We start from the raw sequence: 25,939 nt of genomic DNA, 5'->3' as shown, positions 1-25,939 counted from the left end.
CCGCACTGGAAAATAACGATTCCAGTATATATTCAGACTCAGCCTCTAACCTCCAGGCAATCCAAGGTACATGTAGTAAAAATCCACTCGTCAGGGCCATACAAAAACTCTTACTAAGAACACCAAAATACTGTTGCGTGCGTACGGGTTCGTTACGAAATGAATGCACAAGTCCGATGAGAAATGAACAAAAATTTATTATTATCTCAACAAAAATGCTTAAATTTCCTCAAATTATCATGAAGTATTACAATATCTCACAGTAGTTATCTTTTAACTACTCAAATGTCCAATAGAACGTAATTCAAAACAGCTAAATAAGCTAATCCGCAAATTCGCAACAAGAGCAGTTTTCTAAACAACAAACTCGAGGTCGAGGTCGAGTCAATGGCTAGGCGGCAATTAGTAGCCAACCGCTACTTTAACCGTCTCTGTTGGTAAATTGCCCTAAGGCGTTGGTACTTAAGTTTTTAATTAAGGCGATTTACGCCGCGTCAACTAGGCGAAACTTATCAAATTTTGTGAAATGTAGTTGGAGTGGAGGGAGATGATTGGCAGAAGCCTGTCACGTGGGTGGTCACCCACCCAAGTTCAGACTCCGAGCAAAGCAGCTTACGCGTGCAATGAGAAATATTGGATATATTAATAATTATCAAGTTTTGAAACAGGTTATTCAGATTGGAATAATTAAACTAATATCGCGATCTAAATGAAGACAAATGGCACAACTAAGTGCAACAGATTAGCTAAACAAAATATTCAAATTCATCCTTGCTGTTAAACACAGATTGGACAGTGGTAGTCACGTGGGTGTCACCCTCCCGTGAATTGTCCACAGCCAATGCATCTTGAAAGAGTAGATATTACAATTCAATGAAGTCTTGGTCTGAGAAATTAAACACTAAAGTTCTTGTACAACACTGAGGCACATGAGTTACTGAAACTATACACTATGTACATATAGGGACGGCGGTATTTGAGCGAAGTAGCAAATGGTGAAAAACATTTTACACTAGCAATAAATAATCAGTGCTTTGAAGATTCAGGTACACGGATCATGTCCATAAGTCTATAAAGTTTCAAAGACACTGGTAAAATGACACAATGAAGATAAAATAAAGATAATAGTACTAGTTGCCTTGAACTAAAAAGCATCAGCTTTGTATAATAAACTTTATTGCTATTCTAAAAGATGAAATATTTAAGAGAAAAATTGCCTGCAGCGCAGTGCGGCTAAGAACGCTATTCTACTGAAACATAAACATGAACAACTGTTGCCATTCACACAAACTTTATAGTAAAATAAAGCACGTTGCCAGTAACAAGATTATTGCAAAAATCATAACATAATTAAGCAGTGAGGAAATAAAATATACAAAGAAAAAAAGAAATGCAAATATTAAATATGCATCCAACAAGTACTATGTACAATATATACACATTTCACCTTTTGCTGTTATGGAAGATGCCTCTTACACTTTTCTGCTGCAATTTCTATAGTAGGATCATAATTTATCAGATCACGGATATGTTCGTATTGAGAAAGTTCTATTTTAGCATAGAAATTGTGGCTCGTGGTGAGAATTTGATCAGCTATGAGTCTTATTTTTAGTTCTTTATGTATCTGCAGGTTACGTACGAACCATGGGGATACTACGAACTAAGAGGTTTTCCTCCTTTTATAAGATTTTAAAATCGCGCGCGAGAATTTTCTACTACTTTCTCGAAATCAAAAAGAGATATTTATTAAATGTTACATGCACGCGCTCTTGTATTTTCAATTTTTAGGCTTAGCTTTCTTTTAATATTCGTCACGCGCTGCACTGCGCGGGAAATAAAACCATTTAATTTACAATTCAACTAACATAAGCTATTTAAATACCAAGTCCGTAACAATACTATAGGCCTGAACTCCAGTGGGTACCTGCCCACACCGGAATACTGGGTAATGAAACTGCAAATGCAATAGCCAAAAGAGCAGCAACAGACCCCCACGTTCGCACACTTGACGTGCCTCTCCCGGGCTCGTTCTTAAAAGCTGAGGTCGAGAGAGAATTACTCAAATGTTGGCAACATCTGTGGGAGACAGAGGCTACCGGCAGAAGAGTTCACTGATTTTTTCCAATAGTCTGCCGGCTTTTAAAAAGTGGCTCGTCTCACTTCACTCAGTTTCTGACAGGACACGGTCCCTTCATGACTTACCTGCATCGCTTCAGACGACGCGAAAACGACCATTGCTCATGCGGGATGGTAGGAGATCTGGACCACTATCTGTTCGCTTGCAGAGAAACCGCCAAATATCATCTTAGGCAACCAGTAGCAAACCGCATCCATGCATGGCCCGAAATTACTTCGAAAAATCGCAATGCATTGAAACGCATATGCGATTGCATAAATATTGCACGCAAAATCTCAGACAGGCTGGAGTAATTCTCAGCTGCCGTCCTCGTTACCAGCACAGCCCCCATGTACCTGTAATGAACTAATTTCATCTTAAGTTAGCTTATTCGGCTTTTCTTATTCCCTGTATATGCTTATCTCCTTGAAGTGTAAACCCTGAATTATGAACCTTGAATTATGTATTTTGCCTTATTTTATGTATTGTTTTCACTGTTTTGCCTTTTTTTTTATTTTATGTATTATTTTGCTGTTTAGTATTTTACTTCTTATTATTTTTAGTATTGCTATTTAGTATTTAGCCCTATTTTAGATATTACTTTTACTGTTTTATCAGTCCCTTTGTTAATTGCTCATATATTGCACTGTACTCATTTATTGTTCACGTTGTGGATATCTTTTATAACCACCTATTCCATAACTCTGTAAATATGTAACTGAAATCGTTCCTCTCACCCGCAATGCACCCTTCTTCCATCACTGCATTATCGTCTTGTCCAGCATTTGTTTGCACTGCCCCCAGCATTCGTCTTGAGCACAATATGTATATATAAATGTGTTACGTTGATCAAGTTATTTCCGTCAGCGGGGCTACCTGGCCGATATGATAATTACCCAGCGGACCGGCTGCCTCGCTGTCGCTGGAAAGAAAGAAGAAAGTGAAGATGTCTCCACCGTTATTGCCTGACAGTGGTGAAAGCTGTGTCGCTGCTTGTTCCAGCCTGTTTATAGTAGATCTTCGACGACTGTAAAAGGATTTTGAAGCTGCCCTGACTAATATTGGTAAAGAATAAAGTGTGTTTTGATACTTCATCAAGTGTCGTCGTTATTCACTCCAAATCTACGAACCCCGTACGAACGTGTAGGAAGAAACGCAACAATTGGTGTCAGAAAAAAAAAATGTAACAGTATTATCTTAAGTTGGTAAACAAATGATTAGAGAAATGAGGTCATGTTTCCTATGGTTACTAGGATATGCACATACTCTAGTAATGTTAGCTTAAAGTGCTCAAACTATATGAAGAAATGAAGATAATAAAAGGATTTTTAAGTGGCGAAAAACAGGGCAAAAATGTCTCCAGATTGCCAGAATTTGCAGTATAGGTAGCCCTCCTACAACATGGCATCCTCTAAAACGGTTTCGCTATAACACGATTCGTAAATTGCGAGAAACCTTCCTACTTTTCCTATAACACGGTTTAGCTCTAATATGATAAGCAAATTGCCCAAGCAATCCGATGAAATTTAACGTACTCTGCATGAAGTCTTTCCATATCGTGCAAAGCACACATAGTCATTTAGCATATAAGAATCTTTGTTTCGTAATTAGTCCTGCCAGTTGTCTTCCAAGATCCGATTGCCATAAGAACAAATGTTTTGAGGGAGGCGAGCCACGTGGTGGAGAGCTACCGTTGAATTCTTAAGCCGTAGCGGAGAGAAACAAGGAAATTTCTGTCCCTGCAGTATCCTCGTCATTGACATCCGGGATCCTGAAATATAGAAAGCTTTGAAAATGGCGGATTTCAAGGATTCTAAAAGCCGCTTTAGAGTGCGCCATGAAGTTCGAGGTTGCCCAGCAAGTAACTCATAAAGAACAGGCCACCCAGTCAGAGCAGCTCAAATCTAGTAGCCAGTGTATAAAGTTACTACTCGTCTAGACGATTTACCAGACAAGTCAATGCCTTGATACGAATAGGAGTGGCAATATACTGAAACTGCGGTGTTGAAGGTCACGTACGAAGGAACTGCAGAACTCTCTAGGGCATGGAAAATAATTTCGTCCCACGAAGAAGCAGGGAAACTAATTTGTGGCCATCTCACGGGGCAGAGGATAATGAGAAGCTTCACTTTAAAGAGTTTCAGATTTCTGCAGTGAGTGGCAGCAGTTGTGGACTCTTCATCATAGGACATATCAACGGAGTTCCTTGCAAAATGAGCATCGATAGAACCAATGTTACCAACATCCGGGAAGATCTGGTTCAACAATTGGAAGGTAAATTCATTTCGACGCCCCCTCCCCAGCGTTATTCTCGAGATTGTGTTTGTGTCCAGGAATAAAATTGCCATCGATGGAAAATTGAACGCAAACATAACGTTTGGAAGTGCCGCCTACCATCACATGGCATTTATAGCAAATAGTACAGATCCTTGCATATTTGGATTAGACTTTCTACGAAAACATAATTCCTTCTTGAACTCTTAAAATAATGAGCTGCATTCTGCCTCTGAAGAGGTAACCCTATTAGGAACTAGCGATGAAGGAATTAAATCTGCCCACCAAAATCATAGCTCAAGACGACATCACAGTACCAGCAAGAACAGAATGTTTTTTCCTGGATCCATAGCCGAAAACAGAAATTTCCGCTACGACGTCATGGAATATCCTCTAACACCCCGAAAGGAGTACTCTTAGCCTCAGCACTCGTTGACCTATCGAGAACCGTTATTCCAGTGAGAGTTGCAAATATAACTGACAAGGCGAGAGTTATTAGGAAAGGTGAAGTGGTTGCAGCATGTACTCCAGTGACCAGCGATAAACGAAGCAGTAAACACTTTAGAATTCGTGTCTTCACAGAGCATTATATCGGAGATATTGCAGAGTACACAATTAAACAATGAAGAGAGGAGTATTGCTGAACATGTCATTTAAGAATTTCAAGATGTTTTCTCCCACTCATCTTCTTACATGGGTCAAACCATTTTGACACAGTATAAAATCGAAACTGGAGATCATTCACCAGTCAAGCGACATCCAAGACGTCTGCCAATTGCTAAACAGGAAGAGGTAGGAAAACTTCTAATGGCCATGCAAGAAAGCGGTATCATCAAGCCTTCAGCAAGTCCTTGGGCATCAACCATCGTCCTGCTCAGAAAGAAAGTCGGTTCAACTAGATTTTGCGTTTTGTATCCCCGGTTGAACGAGGTTACGAAGAATGATAGCTACCCTCTTCCTAGAACTGACGACATTCAGGACACTCTTTCCTGGAAGCAAATGGCTTCCAAAGCTTGATTTAAAGACTGGATATTGACAGGTAAAGATACATCCTGATGACCGAGCAAAGATGGCTTTTAAGATCAGTCAATCTCATATGTTAGCAAAGAAAATGTTATGTTTAATTTCATGTGTTATACACAGGGTAAGGCTGCTGCCTAGAAACCTGGTCTGCGACTACGTGGCCTAACTAACTATCAGTCAAGGACTTTGGCAGTTCAAGGTGATGCCGTTTGGAGTATGTAATGCACGGGCAACATTCGAACGCCGCATGGAGACTGTTTTGAGAGGTCTTTCCTATGAAGCTTGTCTGATATAACTGGATCACATCATCATCGTCGAGAAGAATATTGAACTAATGACAATTACAAGTTGAACGATATTGTTTCACAGAAGTAAGCAATGTTGATCACTTTTGCAATACTTAATTAAATTGTCTTGTTGATTGTTGTCTTCAGTATTTTTTACAAGAAATCTTGATGTGTAGCATCATTTACATACGTGGGATAAATTTTGCTTATTGCTTTTCAGTCGAATTTTACATTAAGCGATTCTTCTCCTTTAACAAACAATCTAATGATTTGAACGTACTATGAAATATGTCAAATTTATTAAATTATTCTACAATAGTAAATTTTTCATACTGTAATTAGTATGCGTTATCTTATAAGTAATGACATATACTTGCATTCAGATATCTTGACTGTGTGAATGCAATTTTATTTCAGCTACAATAGCACAGGAAAGATAATGATTTCATACATTGGTATAACTTAAAATTAATGAAATATTAAATATGAGAAACATTTTTGCTCGACTTATCAAAAGTAATCAATAATTATTCCAGAATTTGTATATATTGATTCTCACACAGGTTGCCATTCAGTGGCTGAGCGATAAAATCACAGAACTTGAGTTAATTTCTTGATTCTTCTTAATGTGAGAGCTGCCTGCATGGTTTTTTAAATTTTTTTTTATGATTTTCTCCATATGTAACATAAATGTGAACCATTTTCTCCTAGAAAGACATTCTATAAGGTAAGATAGCCCATGTATGTTGCATAGTAATAAGACAACAAAATCACCTCTACTGTGGCTATAGGTAACAAGTGTTAAAGTGAAATATTTAGCTTAATTTTGTCTAGTACTTAATTTCATGTGCTTCGTTCCTGATTGTTTGACCCTGAACGCTCGAGAGATTACGCTGAGGTGACAATTTTGGTATCTCTTATTTATAGGTAAATGAATAATTTTATTATGTAAAATTGTTACACATGGAAGTTTATGGCCCCTGCAATAAAACGTCAGTTATTGTTGCAAACTGTTACTAAAAGGATGGCATTCCTAATTGTTTCGGTTTCGATTTCTTTAAACCGCATATTATTTATGTGGCTTAGAGGAATATTTAGGATTAATTCTTATATTATTTATCTAATTAATTCGATATGTTGATATATATTACAATAATAAATCTTGTTGCTATGCAAGGCTGTGGCAGAGATGCAGTGTATTGTTCAAGAGTTTCTCTATGTACTACTTTTTGCACGTTAAAAAGTAAATTATCTTGCATTCATTAAAAAATGTGATATTTTCCATTAATAAAAAATTCTGAATTATGATAAGTATGTTGTTTTCAACCTTAAAGTGAAACTGCTTACCAGCGACCGCGCGTTAAAAGCCTCTCAAAAGCGGTAATTCCGTCCTCGGCTCAACTCCTGGCGAATGGACTGGCTGCATGAGGCTGCATGGTTTTCTCGGATTTAACCATGTATAAAGTGGATAAGTGTCAGTTTCCCTTAAAATTTTTCCGCAAGGCATCCCTCCTTTTCTATGTAGTGCCTAACGGTGGAGCACGTAATAAATAAAATAAAAGTGAAACAAAGTTCCAAGATGCACTGAATTACAAAAGCTATCTTTTATGCAAAATAATTTATCTTACAAAGTTTGTCGTACAAGTAGTTGCAAGAGTATTAAGCATTCATTTTTGATTCCAGTTTTTAATTTTTAATTTTAGTTAAAGCAGATTTATTTGCATTTCTGTTTATGAAATGTTCTGCAGTTACAATTCAAAAAGGTATGTAGTCAGATATCTGTTTTAATTCCCATTAATTGCATCTTGTAAGTCATTAATGCTTATATTTTGAAGGTAGAATTTGCCTTCGAGAAGAACAGCTCCGGCGGTCGCTATAGCAACAAGGTTAGTCTATTTGAAGTAGGGTCGAACCAAGGATTACTTTATTGTTATATAGTTTTTGGCGACTGTTGGCTTAGCGGAAAAGAGCTATCATTCGTCTTCAAGACACCCCTACGGAAAATGGGTCAAGACTCCTTTCTACGGCAACAGAGAGATGCAGACTAACTGGCGAGAGCTTTTCTTATGATAGACAGACTGTATGTAATCTTTTTCTAGGAACTATAAAACATTTTAGTAACATTAGCTTCAATTTTTTAGATATTAAGCCTAAATTACCATGACTGTTATGCATGAATTTAGCAGGTAACTCTATGTAAATATTATATGTACTCTAATGGTATACATGATTGCATCCCACAGCATTGAGTATGTCAAATTATTTAATGACAAGTACTGATGCATTATTATGTGTAAATCTGTTCAACTGTATCATACTTAAATTCACACGACTGTTATACATGAATTTAGCAGGTAAGTATTTTATGTGTAAATATTTTATATAATATTTACTTAAATTCGCATGACTGTTATGCATGAAATTAACAGGTTACTTCTATGTAAATATTATATGTACTTTAATGGTACACATAATTGCATCCCACAGCATTGATTATGTCAAAATTATTCTTATTTAATGATAAATACTGTATGCATTTTATGTGTAAATTTGCTCAACCGTATCATACTTAAATTCGCATGACTGCTATGTTTGAATTTAACAGGTAACTACTATGTAAATATTCTAAGCACCTTAATGGTATTCATGATTACATCCCACAGCATTGATTATGTCAAGTACTGTATGCATCATTACGTGAAAATTTGTTCAACTGTATCATATTTAAATTCGCATGACTGTTATGCATGAATTTAGCAGGTTACTTCTATGTAAATATAATATGTTGTACAGTAATGGTATTCACAATTGCAACCCACAGCACTGATATGTCCATAGTATTCTTATTTAATGACAAGCACTGTATGTAAATTTGTTCAACCGTACCACACTTAATTTAGGTGTGTGTTACTGGGATACATACCATGTCTGTTATGTATGAATTTAGCAAGTAATCACGACAGCAAGTTAGGACTTAATTCCCTATCGCACACATTTCAGTGTAACTGTATCATATATGTCCTTATGTGTATATCAAATTCAAGTATTTTAATGTTAAGTTTTGATATGTATTACTACGCTAGCATAGCGATAAGCCTTTGCATGGCCATGTATTGTTTGATTAGAATCAGTAAGTACTGGGCCTGGGCAGCTGGTCGAGAGTGCAGCCTTGCTGGCGGATTGGACAGCAGCACTGCAAACGGGACGCGTAAGGCAAACCGCACATTGAGTTGATCAATGTTAAACAAATTTCGCTAACTGCGCATGCCCAGAATAGAATTTGGCGCAATTACAACTTTGGCGCAATTTTAAAAGACGATAAACACGGTATATGGTTGATATTGTGTTATCTACGCGTAAACAGTTCGAGGTTTTAAAATTTGTTAGGTTGTAAGTTGCTTCATTACTTTGATTAAAATTATCGATTGTAAACTACGCACATTTTCGTTTAAGAAGGATTACAAAACAGGAAATATTACAAGATAATTAGCCGAATGCTTATTGATTATACTTCTGAGGAATAAAAGCAATTGAGCATTTACTATACGTTCATTTCATATATACTGTCAAAAATTAAGGAATAAATCCACTTTAAATTACTGAATTAAAGTCAAATAATTGATAATAAATTAAATGTTTATGAACAAAATAAAACAGAACGAAGTGAAACAGAAGCACATGAAATAAGCACACACAAATTTCCGTAGTACTGCAATTGTAAAACAGTAAAACCAATATGACTAACAGGTTTGTGTAGGGTTGCCCTCCCCCCGCCTTAGTCGCCAGTATTTCCTCCCACGCCAACGGTACACCACTGAGCATGCGCACTAAGCGAAATTCGTTAACATTGATCAACTCAATGTGCGGTTTGCCATTACGCAAACGAGACCCCCACGTGGCTCCAAATGGTCAACTCTAGATAAGGGCGGACATGGTGCTATTACCGGTTAACCTTAACGGTGGAGGGATGGTGCCCACGTCCTCCGTTACTACTACTACTACTACTAGATATTAAGCCTCTCGTATGTGAAATTGAGAAATCTTAAGTATGAAATACTGATATATTAGTGTGTAATGAATGATGTAAGGAAAATTTTACAAATGAAACACGAAAGTTTTAATCATTTCTTGACTATAAATGTTTTTTATTTTATGTATCTATTTTAATATAAAGACTGATTTTTTTTATAAAATTTTGCTTTTGTGTATTATGTTTATTATTTAAAATATTCATATATTTTTTTTTTACTTGATGGAAAATATTGTGTCATGTATATTTAGTAGAAAGAACAGATTAAACGCAATTATTAGTGTTGAAAAGCTGGTAGTGTTGATTAAAGAAAATAATGGATTTGTTTCCTGTTAACATATACTCTTAAGATTTCATTTACAGCCCTTCTGAAACATACAGCATACATATTTCAGTTTTAAACTTTTAGGGCATTGATATAAATTTTGACATATAAACACATATTATTGTTTAGTTTTGCTTTGAAATTAATAATTACTCTTATAATGAAATGCTATATAAGGTAATCTTTAACAAATTTAAGACTACTTTATTTCAGGTTACTTTATAAAATACAACCTTAATTAGCAATAATTTTATTTAAAAAGGCTCATTTTATTGAATTTTGTGTAAACTAAAATTATCAATGAACGACAGCAATTTGCTTTCAAATTGCACTGCATCTTTTTATGTACAAATAAATACCAAATAAAGGTTGAATTTTCTAGTTTTTGAACAATTCAGTTATTAGCAACATAACTAACAACATTCATATTTTATTTGCATTTTACTGTATTGAGAAAGAAAGATGGGAAAACATGAAAACAACAGAACATTCACTTTTCGTTCAATTCCCTTAAATTACTCTTTCATATGCTTTTGCATACTAACGTTTTCGTGTAAGAATTTCGCATTCCTTCACATGAATTGATTTTACTAGAGTTTAAGAAGAAATATCATGTTTCCCTATTCTTTTCTTGACTTCACTTGGAGTACATATTCCATAGGATTTAAGTCCGAAATATATGGAGGAGTTTTCATAATTTCAGAATAACTGGGTAAAAACCACAAGTGAAAATTTAGGACTGTATATTTAGAATAGTTGTTCTGACAGAATTTAAATGCATTTTGCATTCCAAGTTTTCTAGGAAAAGCTTTCAGATTTTTATTAAGAATATTTATACTGATCCATATTTACTATAAAAACAAAATTTGCCAACCAAGAACAAAGAGAAATTTATTTTTATTTATTTAAACCATTATGCCTATACTCCCGTGGTTAACAGTAGTTTATTAGTCCAAAGGGGCTTTGTCCCTGAAGGACTATTGTTTTCGTTTTGCGATTTTGCGTCGGACTCATAAACGTCGGTTCACTTTTCAAACTGTTGCCACAAAATGTTAGAGTCCTGCATTATATTTGAAGAAATTAAATATAATGAAAAATCTGCATGAATGATTGTCTATTTCTCGCATTGTGATAAAACAATGGTACATAGAGCCATCGAATTTTGAATGACGAAATCCTACTGCGAATATGGGCATCTGAAATCCCAAATTTGGAATTTGTTTCATTATAGATTTTATATTTTGTAAAACTTTAACGAATTTTTGATTTACAAACTCAATGCTTTAAAAGCGAGAAATGACAACGTTATATAGAAAAAAATACTTTTATCTCCAGCTCGCGAGACTGTGTATATCGGAAATTCTAAAGATATGCTTAATTTAACATTATTTTGCGATATTGCTCTTGAACTGAATTTTATGGTTTAAGTGCAAAGAACATGATATTTAATAAATAAAGGTAACACTCAAAACGTTAAAAAAACGCCCCTTTGGACGTAATTTAAAATCTGAAATATTTCAGATTTCTTACTATTTTTTTTTAATTTTCTCACACAGTAAATCGTCTATAGGACCCTAAATAAAATACATTTTGACTTGTTTGCAAATGGAATATTGTTCTAATCTGATAAATATTTGCTTATCATGGGTTTTTTGAACGCCAGGTATATTTTCCTTGTTGGTGAAAAATTTCCTTCATGTTTTATGCATAAAGAAGTTGCAACTACATTATTCATTATGTTTTATTCAACTATTATATTGCTAAATAAAGAATTAGACAATGCTTATTAATATTATTGACATTTAAGAGCATAAATATCCATATGAATATAAGCTAATTAAAGTTACAACAAATGATTTTGAGAACAAAAATGCATAAAAACAAAATGCCGTCAAAGATTTAAAAATCTGTTATAACTCTCAAGTTTGCTAATTTTCATTTCAGGTAGAATGAAAATCGTCTGTTTATATCATCATCTAACGTGTTCAGTTGCCATGGATGTTAAAGTTCGAAGGCAGCAATAATTTTCTTCAGAGAGAAACGTCAGTTAATAGAGTTTAGAGATCAGTTTAAGGCTCGGTTTCGTTTGGTTTATATTTTGGTTTCCGACATAAAATCAAGAAGTATTTTCGTTGATAAGCCAAAGATGTTTCTTCTGGCATTGAACTAACTCCCAAAATATCCATTATGCTGCAAAATAAAAGACGCGGATTAGTATAGGAAGATCTCTATTAAGAAATTACATTTTGCGAAATTTTATAGTCTTAAACGCTCAGAACACTGAGTGATACTGACTGGACCAGTCAGAATACTGAGTGATTCAGCATCGAGCCTACTGGCCATTAAAGAACTCAGCAGTAAAGCGGATTCTGTCCACACTATTAGGGGATACTCTATTTCAGATCCTCGAGTTCCAATGACCGTACCTGAGCTGGGTTCCAGCGCATGTAGGCATTGCTGGAAACGAAGAGGCCGATAGGCTTGCTAAGCTAGCAGCTAACGACTTGAATATGCTTGAAACATCCCTAAAAGCACCAGTTTCCTATTTAAAAAAGATTACAGAACTCAAAATACTTTTCGTTTCTTCCCCAAAGTTGGTCTGAATCTGGTCGCCAGTATTGCTCATCTTACACACTTCTTTACTGGACACGGACCATTTCCAAGCTACTTACGGCGCTTCAGATTAGCTACTTCAGACAGTTGTAGATGTGGAACACTATGTGATCCGGATCACTTTGCTTTCGAATGTTTTCTCACGACACCATTTCATTAAAAAAAAACCCTCTGATGCACACAGGTCCGGGTGGTCAGCCACCCTGAAGAGAAGTAAGCTCGCATTTAATCAGATTCATCGAGTGATGGACATTTGTGGTCGTGAATTCTGTTGAACAGAAGTGGTGTCAACAGCAGGTACAGCAGGCAATTCTAAACCAACAACTACAGAAGATCAGTAGCTTTCATAATTCTTACTTTACAAATTTGGTATCTTACTATATACGATAATGTTCAACTACTCAAATTGGGACAATTTCAGACACTCTAATGGCATGCCTTTGTACTTATGCTACGTATATGCATGACAGCCATGTTTAGTGCAGTACATGAATAACTTTGCTGGAACATGTTACCATTTAGATGCAGATTGTCACAATCAATGTCTGTCTATTTGTACTTTGGTGTCGCTTCTATTCAATATTAATCTTTACATTTTATTGCGTTTACTTAACTTTTGTATTGTATTCTGTGTATTTCAATTTGCATATTGTCTTATTGTATTGACCTGTTAAGTAGGAAGTTCGTTGTGTTATGTTTTCAAATAAGTTTGCGGTATAATAGTGAATACATATATATAGAGCTCTCGGCTAGTACCATGAAATATCGTGTGCAAATGTTTTGTTACAGTTTCTAGTATTGTGAAAAATAGTTTCTAACAAATATTCGTAGCCGCAGAACCAACTTTCTGATAAGCACATTGTATATTGATTGTTATTTTGTAGTATTCGCCATTTCATTTCAGTGTATGTACAGTATTTCATTAAATATGTTGTATAATTTATTTTCTACTAGCAGCTTTGCCGCCAGCCTTCGCCTGGCTTTTAAATGCACCGGAAAAATGGCTGAAGGGAACACCAAACGTTAAATTTAAAAACTGCGTATAAAAAAAAGTTATTACGTATAACAAAATTACAATGAAATAAGCAATATTCCTTAATACAAATATTAATTATCCTAATAAATAAATTAACCAACTTCCCTTTGCAAAATCTTAAGAACTCAAATGGTATAAAGGAGGTTAAGAACTTTGTTTCCTAAAAAAATCACTCAAAACTTTTCAATATCATAAAAACAGTGAAATGAGTAATAAATAACATAAAAGAATACAAAAAACAAAAAATTTTGAAAAGCAAAGTATAATTAATGATATTTTATCTTACATTTTCAAGAGAAAAAAAATTACAGTGAAATAAGCTATAGCCCTTAATACAAATATTAACTATCCTAATAAAAAAATTAACCAACTTTTCGTTGAAGAAAAAAAAATCATGCAAAACTTTTCAATATCTTATAAATAGTGAAATAAGCAAAAATAACATGAAAGCAACTCAAAAAACATAAAATTCCGCGCAGAAGTTTACTATACAGAACAACTTTATCAAAAACACTCAATAAAAATATAAAAATGGCAATGAAGTATGCCAATCTCTTAAAAATAGTGACATAAGAAATACGATGAAAAATTGTTGCCAAACCCATATTTCTAAAAGGATGAAACTTTTCAAAATGATGCGATTTCATCAAAAATCTATCAAAAAATATAAGACAGGAAAATTGTTGCCAAAATCACATTTTTAAAGATGTGAGAAGTGTACTTGAAAGCTTCACCTAAAAAAACTTTTTAAATACAAAATATTGTCATTTTTCCCAAATTCTTTTTGTAAAAGCAGTCGGAAGGATGAAAGCTTAACGTGTTCAAAAATCAAAGAAAAATAAACTGTACACTTTTAAAAATAAACGTTTTTAGAAAAAATCCCGTTGAAAAAGTGTTAAGCTCACTTTGTTAAATAAATTCGTATTTAATCGATTTATTGAAACACGAAATTTATTTTAAGTTCGTAAAATAGCTCAGTGCCTACGTTTCATGACGATGTGAAAATGGAGTGTGTAGAGTAAAATCTCGCTTTCCTATAGCCTGTTATGTCTCAAAATGACGCAATTTCGTCACAAAACATAAAATTAAAAAAATTCTAATTCGAATTTCGAAAAATTCGCTTCGAGGTGCACTGGCTCTTGTCTAGATGCACCTATGTGCCAAATTTCGTCTATTAGCTTACGCGCAGCGCAAACGAAAGACACACACAACACAGACAAACTCTTTCTTTTATTATATGTAGAGAAGAAGAGAAGATTAATGTGGAGTATAATAGTTTAGTGTTGTATAATGATAAGTAAGTGTGATGTATAATAGTAGTATTGAAAAAGACTTTCTTGGTTGTAGAGCTTTGTAAATATGTATTGAAATGTATTGCTGGATTTTATGTTTTGAATTGACTCAGTATTCTGGCTCTGCTACAATATATTTTCTTCCTAATTTTCACTGTGACTGCTTCCAAAGGATATTGTCTAGTGTTCTTTTGATTAGTTTTAGCGTTACAGTACAGCGTTATGTACAGAATTGTCTACTTTTCCGATACGAGCAGTGTATATGGTGTGTTTTATTTGTAGTATCAGCTTTACTATGTCAATGTGTTGCTCAGTATTCTAGTAATGCATTGCATAATTTTTTTTTTTTTTTTTTTTTTTTGTAATGCGCGTGTTACGAATTTGGTATTTAAAAAGCTAATGTTAGTTCAATTATAAATTAAATGGTTTTATTTCTCGCGCAGTGCAGCGCGTGACGAATATTAAAAGAAAGCTAAGCCGGAAAAATTAAAAATACAAGAGCGCGTTCGTTAAATAAATAAATATCTCTTTTTGATTTCGAGAAAGTGCTGGAAAATTCTAGCGCGTGATTTTAAAATCTTATAAAAGGAGGAAAACATCTCAGTTTGTAGGAGTTGCTTAGTTTGTTGTTGTTTAGAAAACTGCCGTTGTTGATTATAGCGAATTCGCGGATTAGCGTTCTTTAGCTGTTTTGAATTACGTTCTATTGTACATTTAAGTAGTTAAAAGATAAATACTGTGAGATATTGTGATACTGCATGATAATTTGAGAAAATTTAAGCATTTCTGTTGTGATAATAATAAATTTTTGTTCATTTTTCATCGGACTTGTGCATTCATTTCATAACGAACCCGTACGCACGCAACAATTTTTGGTGTCAGAAGTGGGGTTTGAATGCCAATAACAAGAGGGATGGAAGAACAATTGAGACAGCTCATTACTGCTTTTGCTGCTTTCCAAGAAAAGATGGAAGCTGGCCAAACATCTTTTAAAGAAGAAATTAAAGAGAAAATGGATGCTGGTCAAAGGTCCGTTAAAGAAGAAATGAAATTGGGCCAGGAATCCCTCAAGGAAGAAATGAAAACGGCACAGGAACAAATGAAGTTGGGCCAGGAATCCGTTAAAGGAGAAATGAAATTGGGCCAGGATTCCGTTAAGGAAGAGATGAAATCTCTTAAAAATGAGATGAAAGCAGGTCAGAACGAAATGAAAAGAGAAATTACCTGCGTAATAGAAAATAAATTTGAGGCTATGGAAGGCAGAATAGACGCGGTTGAAACTAAAGTTGGACAAATAGAAGAAAGAGTTTCTTCGGTAAAAGAACAAGTAGAAGAAAGAATTTCTTCTGTAAAAGAACATATAGAAGAGAGAGTTTCTGCCGTCGAACAACAAATTGATGATAGGGCTTCTGCTGCCGTCGCCAAAGAAGTTGACAGCCTAAAGAAGTGCATAGCGACGGTAGGAAACAATTCTGAAGGTTTCAAATTTTTATCGATGCCTGCTCGTTCCGTTCTGAAACTATCTACATATGATGGGAAGACCTCCTGGCAGGTGTATAGGACACAATTTTCTATCGTTGCGGATGCGAATGGATGGGATTCCCAAGCTAAGGCCTGTCATCTCGCCGCTTCTCTGAGAGCAGACGCAGCGGATATCCTGCAGACGCTTCCCGAAAATCAAAGGCTAGATTTCGAAGCTCTATCCGGCGCTTTGGAGCTGCGCTTCGGCGAGAAATGTTTAAAAGACTACAGCAGGCTCCAATTAAAATCCCGTCAACAGAAGCCCACCGAATCACTTCAGGAGCTCGCCACGGATGTTGAAAGGCTGTCACATCACGCCTTTTCGGAGTGCCCGACAGAAACAAGGGAAATCCTGTCCCTGCAATATTTCATCGATGGCATCCGGGACCCTGAAATACAGAAAGCACTGCGAATGGCGGATGTTAAAGATCTGAAAAGCGCTTTAGTGTATGCCATGAAATTTGAGGCAGCCCAGCAAGCAACTCTTAGGGATAGCTACCGAGTCAGAGCTGTGCGAGTCCACGACCCAGGGGACCAATTGATGGCTCGTTTAGATGATTTATCCAGACAAGTCGATGCTTTGATACGGAGTAGCAGTGAGAACAAAGTGGCTGTAAGATGTTGGAGATGTGGTTCTGAAGGTCACCTACGACGGCATTGCAGAACACCCCAGGGCACGGATAATAAAACGGATGAGTTGACAAGACCAGTGAATGCTTTAAGACGGAATAGTGGTGAAACAAAACCGACCCTAAAGTGCTGGAATTGCGGTGTTGAAGGCCACCTACGAAGGAACTGCAGAACTCCCCAGAGAACGGAAAATAAGGCATACGATTTAAACAGACAATTAAATGCCACGGCAAGGAAAAGGACTGACAAGAAACCAAAGTGCTGGAACTGTGGAGCTGAAGGCCACGTACGAAAGAATTGCAGAACACCCCAGGGTACGAAAATTGAGACAATTTCTGAGCAACGACGCAGGAAACAAATTAATGACCATATCAAGGAACGGAGGTTGCCAGATAATGAAAAACCCTGTTTTAAAGCGCTTAAGATCTCTATAGTGAGTGGCAACAATAACGGACTGTCCATCAATGGGAATATCGATGGAGTTCCTTGCAATATGATCATTGACACAGGAGCTAATGTTACCATCATTAGGAAAGATTTAGCTGAACAGTTTAAAGATAAACTTATTTGGACGCCATCCTGTGTTACCCTTCAGACTGTGTCTGGTGACAAGATCGACATAACTGGGAAGTTAAACGTAAACATCACGTTTGGAAGTGCCGCCTACCATCACACGGCATATGTGGCGGATATTACAGATCCATGCATACTCGGATTGGACTTTTTAAGGAAATACAATTTTTCCTTAGATTTCAAAAACGATAAGCTGCTTTCAGCATCTGATGGCATGACTATCCATCCTCAAAAGGGATCCTCGCCTGGAAATGTCGACGCCTTGTCCGAAAGATCGAGCTCGGGAAGCTGCCGAAATCATACCAGGGTCGAAAAGAAACTCAAGACTACCAGCTATTCTCCATCCCAGAAGCTCTTCGGTCGAGACCTTCGTCTGCCTTGTGACCGCCTGTTTAGTCGCCCTACGGATGCGCCTTCATCGCCTGAGGAACACATCCAAGATGCCCAGGCCCGGTTTGAGGGGATGCACCGTTCTGCACGAAAGCGAGTCAACTTGGCGACGGAGAAAATGAAGACCAGATGCCACACAAGAGCTACTAGACAGAGATCCAACAAAGGAGACAAGGTGTGGTTGTGGAACCCGATTCAACGAAAAGGACTCAGTCCTAGACTACAGTCACCTTCGGATGATCCATGTAGTACAGTGCTGAACACGAATGACGTCGTGGTTCGGATCCGCGAGTCTTCGAACTCTTACGACAGGTTAGCTTATTACTATGGCCATAGTACGTAATGTAAATAATTGTAAATAGTATCAGACCATGGTCCTTTTTGTTTATAAATGTGTATTTAGTATTTGATTTGTATTTAGTATTTGTTTTGTATTTAGTATTTGATTTGTTTAAGTTAGTTATTGCATTTATTGTTTATATTGTTTGATATTGTAATATAATGTTTATGCCTCATTTGCATTTATGCCACAGTTGTAAGTTTAGCTTCCTGTCCAGGGATTGTACTGCCCGGGACGTGCAGTCCTTGGGAAGGGGGCAGTGTTACGAATTTGGTATTTAAAAAGCTAATGTTAGTTCATTTATAAATTAAATGGTTTTATTTCTCGCGCAGTGCAGCGCGTGACAAATATTAAAAAAAAGCTAAGCCGGAAAAATTAAAAATACAAGAGCGCGTGGGTTAAATAAATAAATATCTCTTTTTGATTTCGAGAAAGTGCTGGAAAATTCTAGCGCGTGATTTTAAAATCTTATAAAAGGAGGAAAACATCTCAGTTTGTAGGAGTTGCTTAGTTTGTTGTTGTTTAGAAAACTGCCGTTGTTGATTATAGCGAATTCGCGGATTAGCGTTTTTTAGCTGTTTTGAATTACGTTCTATTGTACATTTAAGTAGTTAAAAGATAAATACTGTGAGATATTGTGATACTGCATGATAATTTGAGAAAATTTAAGCATTTCTGTTGTGATAATAATAAATTTTTGTTCATTTTTCATCGGACTTGTGCATTCATTTCATAACGAACCCGTACGCACGCAACACGCGGAATTATAGTAAGTGTATAATTGTATAATAGTAAGTCAGTGTGATGTATAACTGCAGGCTTGAAATTCCATTGTTAGTCTTGAATTTTACTGCTTTTGTTTTACCCTTACCAGTTTTGTATCAATGCAGCTTTGTACTTCTAAGTATTTTTTTTAATCTATGCAATCAAGAATGTCATATGTATTCAAAATAGCGACTCTATAATTAAAAAAAAAAAAATTAGACTCAATAAATGCTGTTATGGCTTCTGCAGGGTGGACATCATACTGCAAAGTCTTGTTCCCGGTCAGTAATCCTCCTTAGCAGTGTAAAAAAAAGTCTTAAACGCTCAAACGATTAAGAATTTTAACAGGTAAACTTACGAAAGTCATGAAAACAATTACTTTTCATTAAAATTATTTCCGAAATTTAGGATTTACAATATATTTCCGAAACCTAATGTCATGAAATATTTTGGAAAAGTTCGTTCGATTCCATCGAAGGGGAGCATTGCCATTCAAGGATTGTTTGATTAATAAGTATATTAGACCTGCCATTTCAACGTATAAATTAACAGCAATGGACGAAAGCCGAAATTTTATATAATACCAAAAATGTATGAAACTGTTAACATTTCACATATTTATAGGCATTCTAAAAAATGCCAAATGACAAAATCGACCATAGTATGAAATATATTTTCCATTCGTTTCTAATATTCATATATTCCATTCATAATCCATACATTTAATAAACTCATTCCCTATATCAATAGCTTTCATCCATTTTTATATATTGTTATCTTTCATAAGAAAACCACAAATTTTGTTTTATACAGCTCTCATTTTTCATTGAATAAAAATTTTTTAACAGCACTCTATTATTTTTTTTTAATAATAGTTGTATTTTTGTGGACATGTCTTTTGACTAATAGCTTTTTGACCTTTTCATATATTTTGCCTAAATAGCATTTGTCATTCTATAGAATGTCTAGTGTTTATGCCTACAGAAAATGCATAATTCTCATATTTTATTCTATAGAATTCCGATGTTTCACACATTACTGGTAACAAATGGTAACACTTGTGGCACCACTGGTGAAACACTGCTGAAAACCACCTGTGTTTACTGATGCATTTGCTCATTGCGCACTTTACATGCACATAGTCATGTATTTTGTTCGCAGGTAGATAGATGTACTACACCCAAACATGAACGAGTTCGACGATGGATCGCTGAAGTACAGGGATAGAAGGAAATTTTTATAAAACTGATTTTTATGAATTGAAAAAATGTGAAAACATGACTATTTGTATCCTTTTAAAACATCTTTATAATTAGAAGTAAACGTTTACAGCCTACGGTTGCGAAAATAAAAGTTGGATAAGGAGCTTCATTTTAACAACCATGTAATTTTGTAGATACCGTTTTTAATACACTTTCTTAAGTTTTACCTGCCAGCCTTGTTTCTTTTTCAACTGCATCATCTGTAAGTATATTAACTTACTCTAATCTTTCACTGATATTTAAAATATGAATACTTACTTGTTTTGATAATTTTGCATTAACTGCTCAGCCGCTTCTGGATTAGAAGATCTGAAGTTCTGGAAAGTTGACATAGATCTAATATATCCACAGGCATCTGCTGCGGTGCCAATATATTTTTGACTAATATTCCTGTGCCTATGAATAACATATTCATTAATTACATACACGTTACATCATACTTAATGTATTATACTTAAAATTGCGGAAGAAAACGCTTTAATTATTTAAAATATCGGTTTTACATAATACAGTCAAAAGTCGTTAATCCGGACTCGTGGGGACTTCGGCGATTCCGGATTATCGATTTTTCCGGATTATAGATCATCAGTTTAAATCTGGTAAGATGGCATGCAGAAATTATAAAATTAAAAATATTAAACCGTAATTTATGAAATAAAGAACAATTATGATCTAAAGGGTATCAAAATTTACAAAAAAAAAGTTTAATATTTATTTGTTTACTTTATTAAACATTTCTTTCAATGTAAGTTGTTTAAGTTGCTTCGTTTTTTATGTGATAATACATTCTCTTTAATTCTTTAAACAGACATAATTTCTTGTTCAGTTACAAAGTTCCGCTGTTCAAGTCCTATAATTGCTGTGTCGAGAATACCGACTAATTTGTCAATTGAAATTTTTTCTTTTTCAATAACCTCTGTTACTTTCTTCGCTATCGGAAGCGAATTATAATGACGAGGAATTTGATTTAAATCATATCAAAGATGGAGTACATAGAGATGAAATACTACATTTAATAAGGAATTATAAGCCAAATAAAATAGAAACATCTGCCCTGAAGATAAGGATAGTGCTGACAGATCAACTTCCAATTCATTGTGCACCGCGGCGTTAAAGATAAACAAAGTTTAGATAAACAAACGTTAAAGTTTAGATAAACAAAGGATATGCCTTTATCCATTTTTTGTAGCAATTCCACTTTTTGTTTAATGAACTTCGAAACATACTTTCGCTTTGTACATCGTTTACATATTAATAAATATATATCAGAAATTCTGTTTGACATAATCGAAAGTTCAAGCTTACTTTTATAAAATTACTCTAACAGTCTGCAAAAAATAATAAGCCGGATCCAATTCGAAGATTAAGGAACAACGCAATCTGCAACATTAACTGAAATAGATAATTAAATAATTTTAGCTTAGCTTATATAGTTCGTTATACATTAAACGCGCATTCGTAAACGTATTTTGTGCACGCGCACAAGTATATTCTCAGCCGTAAAGGCCTTACGCGCATGCGTCAACGCGACGCATGAGCAGAAAGTTTGAAGCTTTGAGGTCCGGATTATAGATCATTCCGGATTATGGGTGTCCGAATTAACGACTTTTGACTGTAGTTTCATTTCCTGTTATTAAAAAGGAAGAAATTAAATATATTACTGTAATTTATTTAAGGTTTCTATGGAGAAATAATGTTAGTTTGCGACATTTATGCTTCTAATTTTATAAAAGTTCATTTTATGTTAATTTTTATCCTATTATTCTTGACTCGACATGATACTTACTCAGATAAGAGGTTTATGCAAATTGAATGTAAAACGGCTTAGTTTAAGTACAGGATGTAATCTTAACCATGAGCCACTATACAGTAATACCCCCCAAATTACGCAATGGCTGGATTGAGAGCTTTACATACATACATATGGCCTTCGGTTAAATCGGATCAAGAGCTAAAAAAGCCTTTTTGGAAGAAAAATATTTAATAAAAATGTAATTTCAATGATTTAGAGACGGAATAATAAAAATATAATTTGTAATAGATCTGATTTTAATAATTGCCCGAAAGGATTTGCTAAAGTTTTTTACGCTCTCGATGAGCTCGCAGGCTACCAGTCTGTTGTTGCACTCACTCCTACTAACTCTCTTTCTTTCTGTCCTTTTGCAATTATTATTAAGCACCCTTTTCTTCGCACGTAAGCTATGTACAATACAACAACAGAAAAAACTTCAACAGAAAAAATTTTAAAAGCAGCATAGCAGCATGTGTTTAGAATTAGCGATGTGCTGTTGAGTGTTGGCATATGTTTTTAGCCCAGAATGGCTATTAATCTCGAAACGACAATCACTAAAAGCGTCCAATCACACAAAGTGTTGAAACACTTTTCAGATTGTTACCACCACATGTTATCGTCCTGTATTATATTATATTTAAAGAAATCAAGTAAGGAAGAATCTAGGGAATATATGTATGCATTACGAAAAAACAAACTGTACCTAGAATAATCAAATTTTGAATAGCATAGTCCTCCATCCGAACATGGGCACTTGGAAGCCCGAAGTTGGAATTTGTTTTATTGTCTATTTCATATTTTATGAACATTTAACCGAATGTTTGACTAAAAAACTCGACAATTTCAAAGCGAGCAGTAGTTAAACTGTACGAAATAAAATATTTTTATCGCTAGCGCGCGAGACTGTCTGTCGGAAATCCTAGTTATGTTATTACTAAATATATTTATTCCTAAGGGACGTACCCAACGGATCTCAAAACGTGTGTGCGTGTGTATAAAAACACCCTCTTAGGCTTTTGTAACCTTTTGGGGAAGGAAAAACGCGCCTTTAGACGTAATATAAAATCTGAAATCTTTCAGATTTTTTTGTCTCTTCTCAGTTTATCATACCAATGTTCAGTTTTCTAAGTAAGATAGCTTGTAGAGTCATTATGATTTTTTTTGAAGCAAAAAATATGAAAAAGGAGCAATGCCTTTGCCAGGACTCAAGCCTGGACTTCTCGAATACGCGCCCAATGTGCTACCGTTACACCAAGAAGGCACGAAGAAAGGAGGGAGAAAATATCTCATATACTTCCCCTTTGGCGACTAGGAGTTAAGGCACCCGTTGGCCGAAACCTGGTAGTGAAGAATCATCATTCACCACCTTTTACTTCGGGCGCCAGAGACATTTGGCTTCTTTGAAGTAAAAGACATGAAAAATGAGCAGTGCCTTCGCCGGGACTCGAACCTGGACCTCTCAATTACGCGCCGAGCGTGCTACCATTGCACCACGAAGACATGCAGAAAGGAGCGAGAAAATACCTCATAAACTTGCAAAAAAATTGTTGTCTTTTTTATTATTAACATTTTGGATATTAATTTTATTTATTAAATATGACATTCTTCGCACTTACGCCACATAAAATTCAATTCCACAGCAAAATCACAAAATACTTAAAAACAGCATAGTTTTAGAATTTCCGGCATGCAGTCTCACGCGCTGCAGATAAAAATGTTTTACTCCATAGTGTTGTCAGCGCTCGTTTTCAGATAGTCGAATTTGTTAATCAGGAATTCATTAAAGTTTTACAAAATATGAAATATAAAATTCGAAATTCATAATTAGGATTCCAAGTGCCCATTTTCGGGTGGATGACTCCGTTATTCAGAATTAGATGGCCTCAGATATCGTCTTTTTCTCACAATGCGAGGAATATACATACATCCATGCAGAATATTTAAAATTTCTTTCAAAAAAATAATATAGGGCGATAATATTTGGTGGCAACAATTTGAAAAGCGATACAGACGCTTATGGTGAATGATGCAAAATCAAGTAACACCCTTTTGGGCTAATAAAAATGCTATATTAAAATGGAGCTATTTCGATGTTGATGGCTTCGACTCAGTGGCATTTTTTCAAAATGTAATATTTCTTAAGAGAAAGGTAATTTTCTTCCCTTGCGTTGTAGTTAGAAGGCATCCTTCATCTTCGTTTCCTGAAAGTTGCAATTCTTTCTCCACTGAACTGAGACGTTTCGTCAAATTTGCAGTTGTCCTGTGTTTTTCTGTCGGATAACGGTCTGATGAAGAATGTCTTTCAGCCTTGAATTTTCCCCTTTTGTCAAAAAATATATATGAATATACTCATCTAGGAATGCGTCATAGTGAAACATTTTAAATATGGCAAAGATACGAGGGCTATCTGCTTAAAAAGACCCTTCGTGGAAGACTTTGGGAGAAACTTGCTGGTATTCAGTTAACTCATAGGGAAAATCACAAAATCTGATCATGAAGCGAGCCAGTTATCCTCGGATCGATCCCAAACCAGGTCAAACTGCCAGTATGCAGTGGTCTTAACCATTCGGCCACTGGTGGCGCTGTATAATAATAAAAGAATTAGCCGCTAATATCCTGTAGGTAAATAAATTAATAATTATAAAATAATAAAGAGATTAGGCGCTATTTGATAGCTTTCAGAATTTTCAAAAATTTTAAAAAGTATTTAAGCTGATCAATTCATGCAACGAAACAAACAAAATATAGTGTTATGAATTTTGTATATATGTCAATAGTTTTAGTGAAATTATACGTGAAATTGTAGCATTTTTTGTATAATGTAACATGAAAGACTTAAAAGAGACGAAGCTCTGCCAGAAAAATAAGATTACAGGAGGCAGTTTGTATAACTTTAAAGTAAATGGCTATCTCGCTAAATTAGCGAAATATCGCCAAACTGGCGACAGTTTTGGCGACTAATTTTAGTCTCCAAATTTGGAGAGAAGTTCGATCGTATTCGATTCGGAAGAAATTTCGATCGTATCCCTGTATATCTAATTGATACTGAGATTGAATAACTGTAATTGATCCTTATGTGTAACTAACCATATCCAGGCCTCATATGCCTTCTAGTAATTTCAAGAAAAGGAAAGTGTACTAGAGATTTCTCGGCTGCTGCAGAAAAACTTTAGAAGACCGGAGAGAACATCGGTTTCGCAGCTGTTAGCTCAGAGCTGAAAATGTATTGAGATATGCGTAAGAATTTCGCCATTTCGATGCGCTTTTCATTGGTTGTGCTTAACGTTCTTAATAATTTGAAGTGCAACTACTGATTGTGCTCTGTAGTAGTGAGAAGAGCTATATCATTATTTTTGTGGGATATTCTACAATTATAAAATGTTTCCTTCCGTAAAATAAATTTTATCAAGCTGTCATTGGTTCTATGTCTATTCAATCTATTGTAAACCCAAACGCACGCGACAATATATTTTGACTTTCAAGACACATTAAGTTAAAATGAAAAGTTAAATAGAACTGATGGAAATTTCAGCTTATTAGATGAAAAATATTGAGCACTTTTATTAGTGATTTATTCGGAATACAAGATATTCTAGAAACTATTTTAATGTGGAAAGAGGTTTGATGTTAAGGTTATTTTTACACTTTATAAACAGTAAATATTTTACTT

General features: G+C 35.1%; 1 protein-coding gene across 2 annotated transcripts in view; it reads right to left on the bottom strand.

Moving 5' to 3' along the window:
- Window positions 1-11,778: 11,778 nt before the first annotated feature.
- Window positions 11,779-25,939, bottom strand: part of LOC118197134 (putative methyltransferase DDB_G0268948) — a 34,589-nt gene continuing 20,428 nt past the window's right edge. For both annotated transcript variants that reach the window (XM_035368635.2, XM_035368636.2), the window contains exons 5-6: window positions 20,736-20,873; window positions 11,779-12,245 (exon numbers count right to left, since the gene is read on the bottom strand). In XM_035368635.2, the coding sequence (XP_035224526.1) occupies window positions 12,125-12,245; window positions 20,736-20,873 (259 nt within the window). In that variant the 3' untranslated portion in view covers window positions 11,779-12,124. The remainder of the gene's footprint in view (window positions 12,246-20,735; window positions 20,874-25,939) is intronic.

This window comes from Stegodyphus dumicola, chromosome 4 (genome assembly GCF_044657685.1).
Source record: "Stegodyphus dumicola isolate Sdum_Otavi_A_Nest chromosome 4, ASM4465768v1".
Classification (NCBI taxonomy): Eukaryota; Metazoa; Arthropoda; class Arachnida; order Araneae; family Eresidae; genus Stegodyphus; species Stegodyphus dumicola.
Note: the sequence above shows the minus strand (reverse complement) of the source record. Positions and strands in the feature narration are given on the sequence as shown.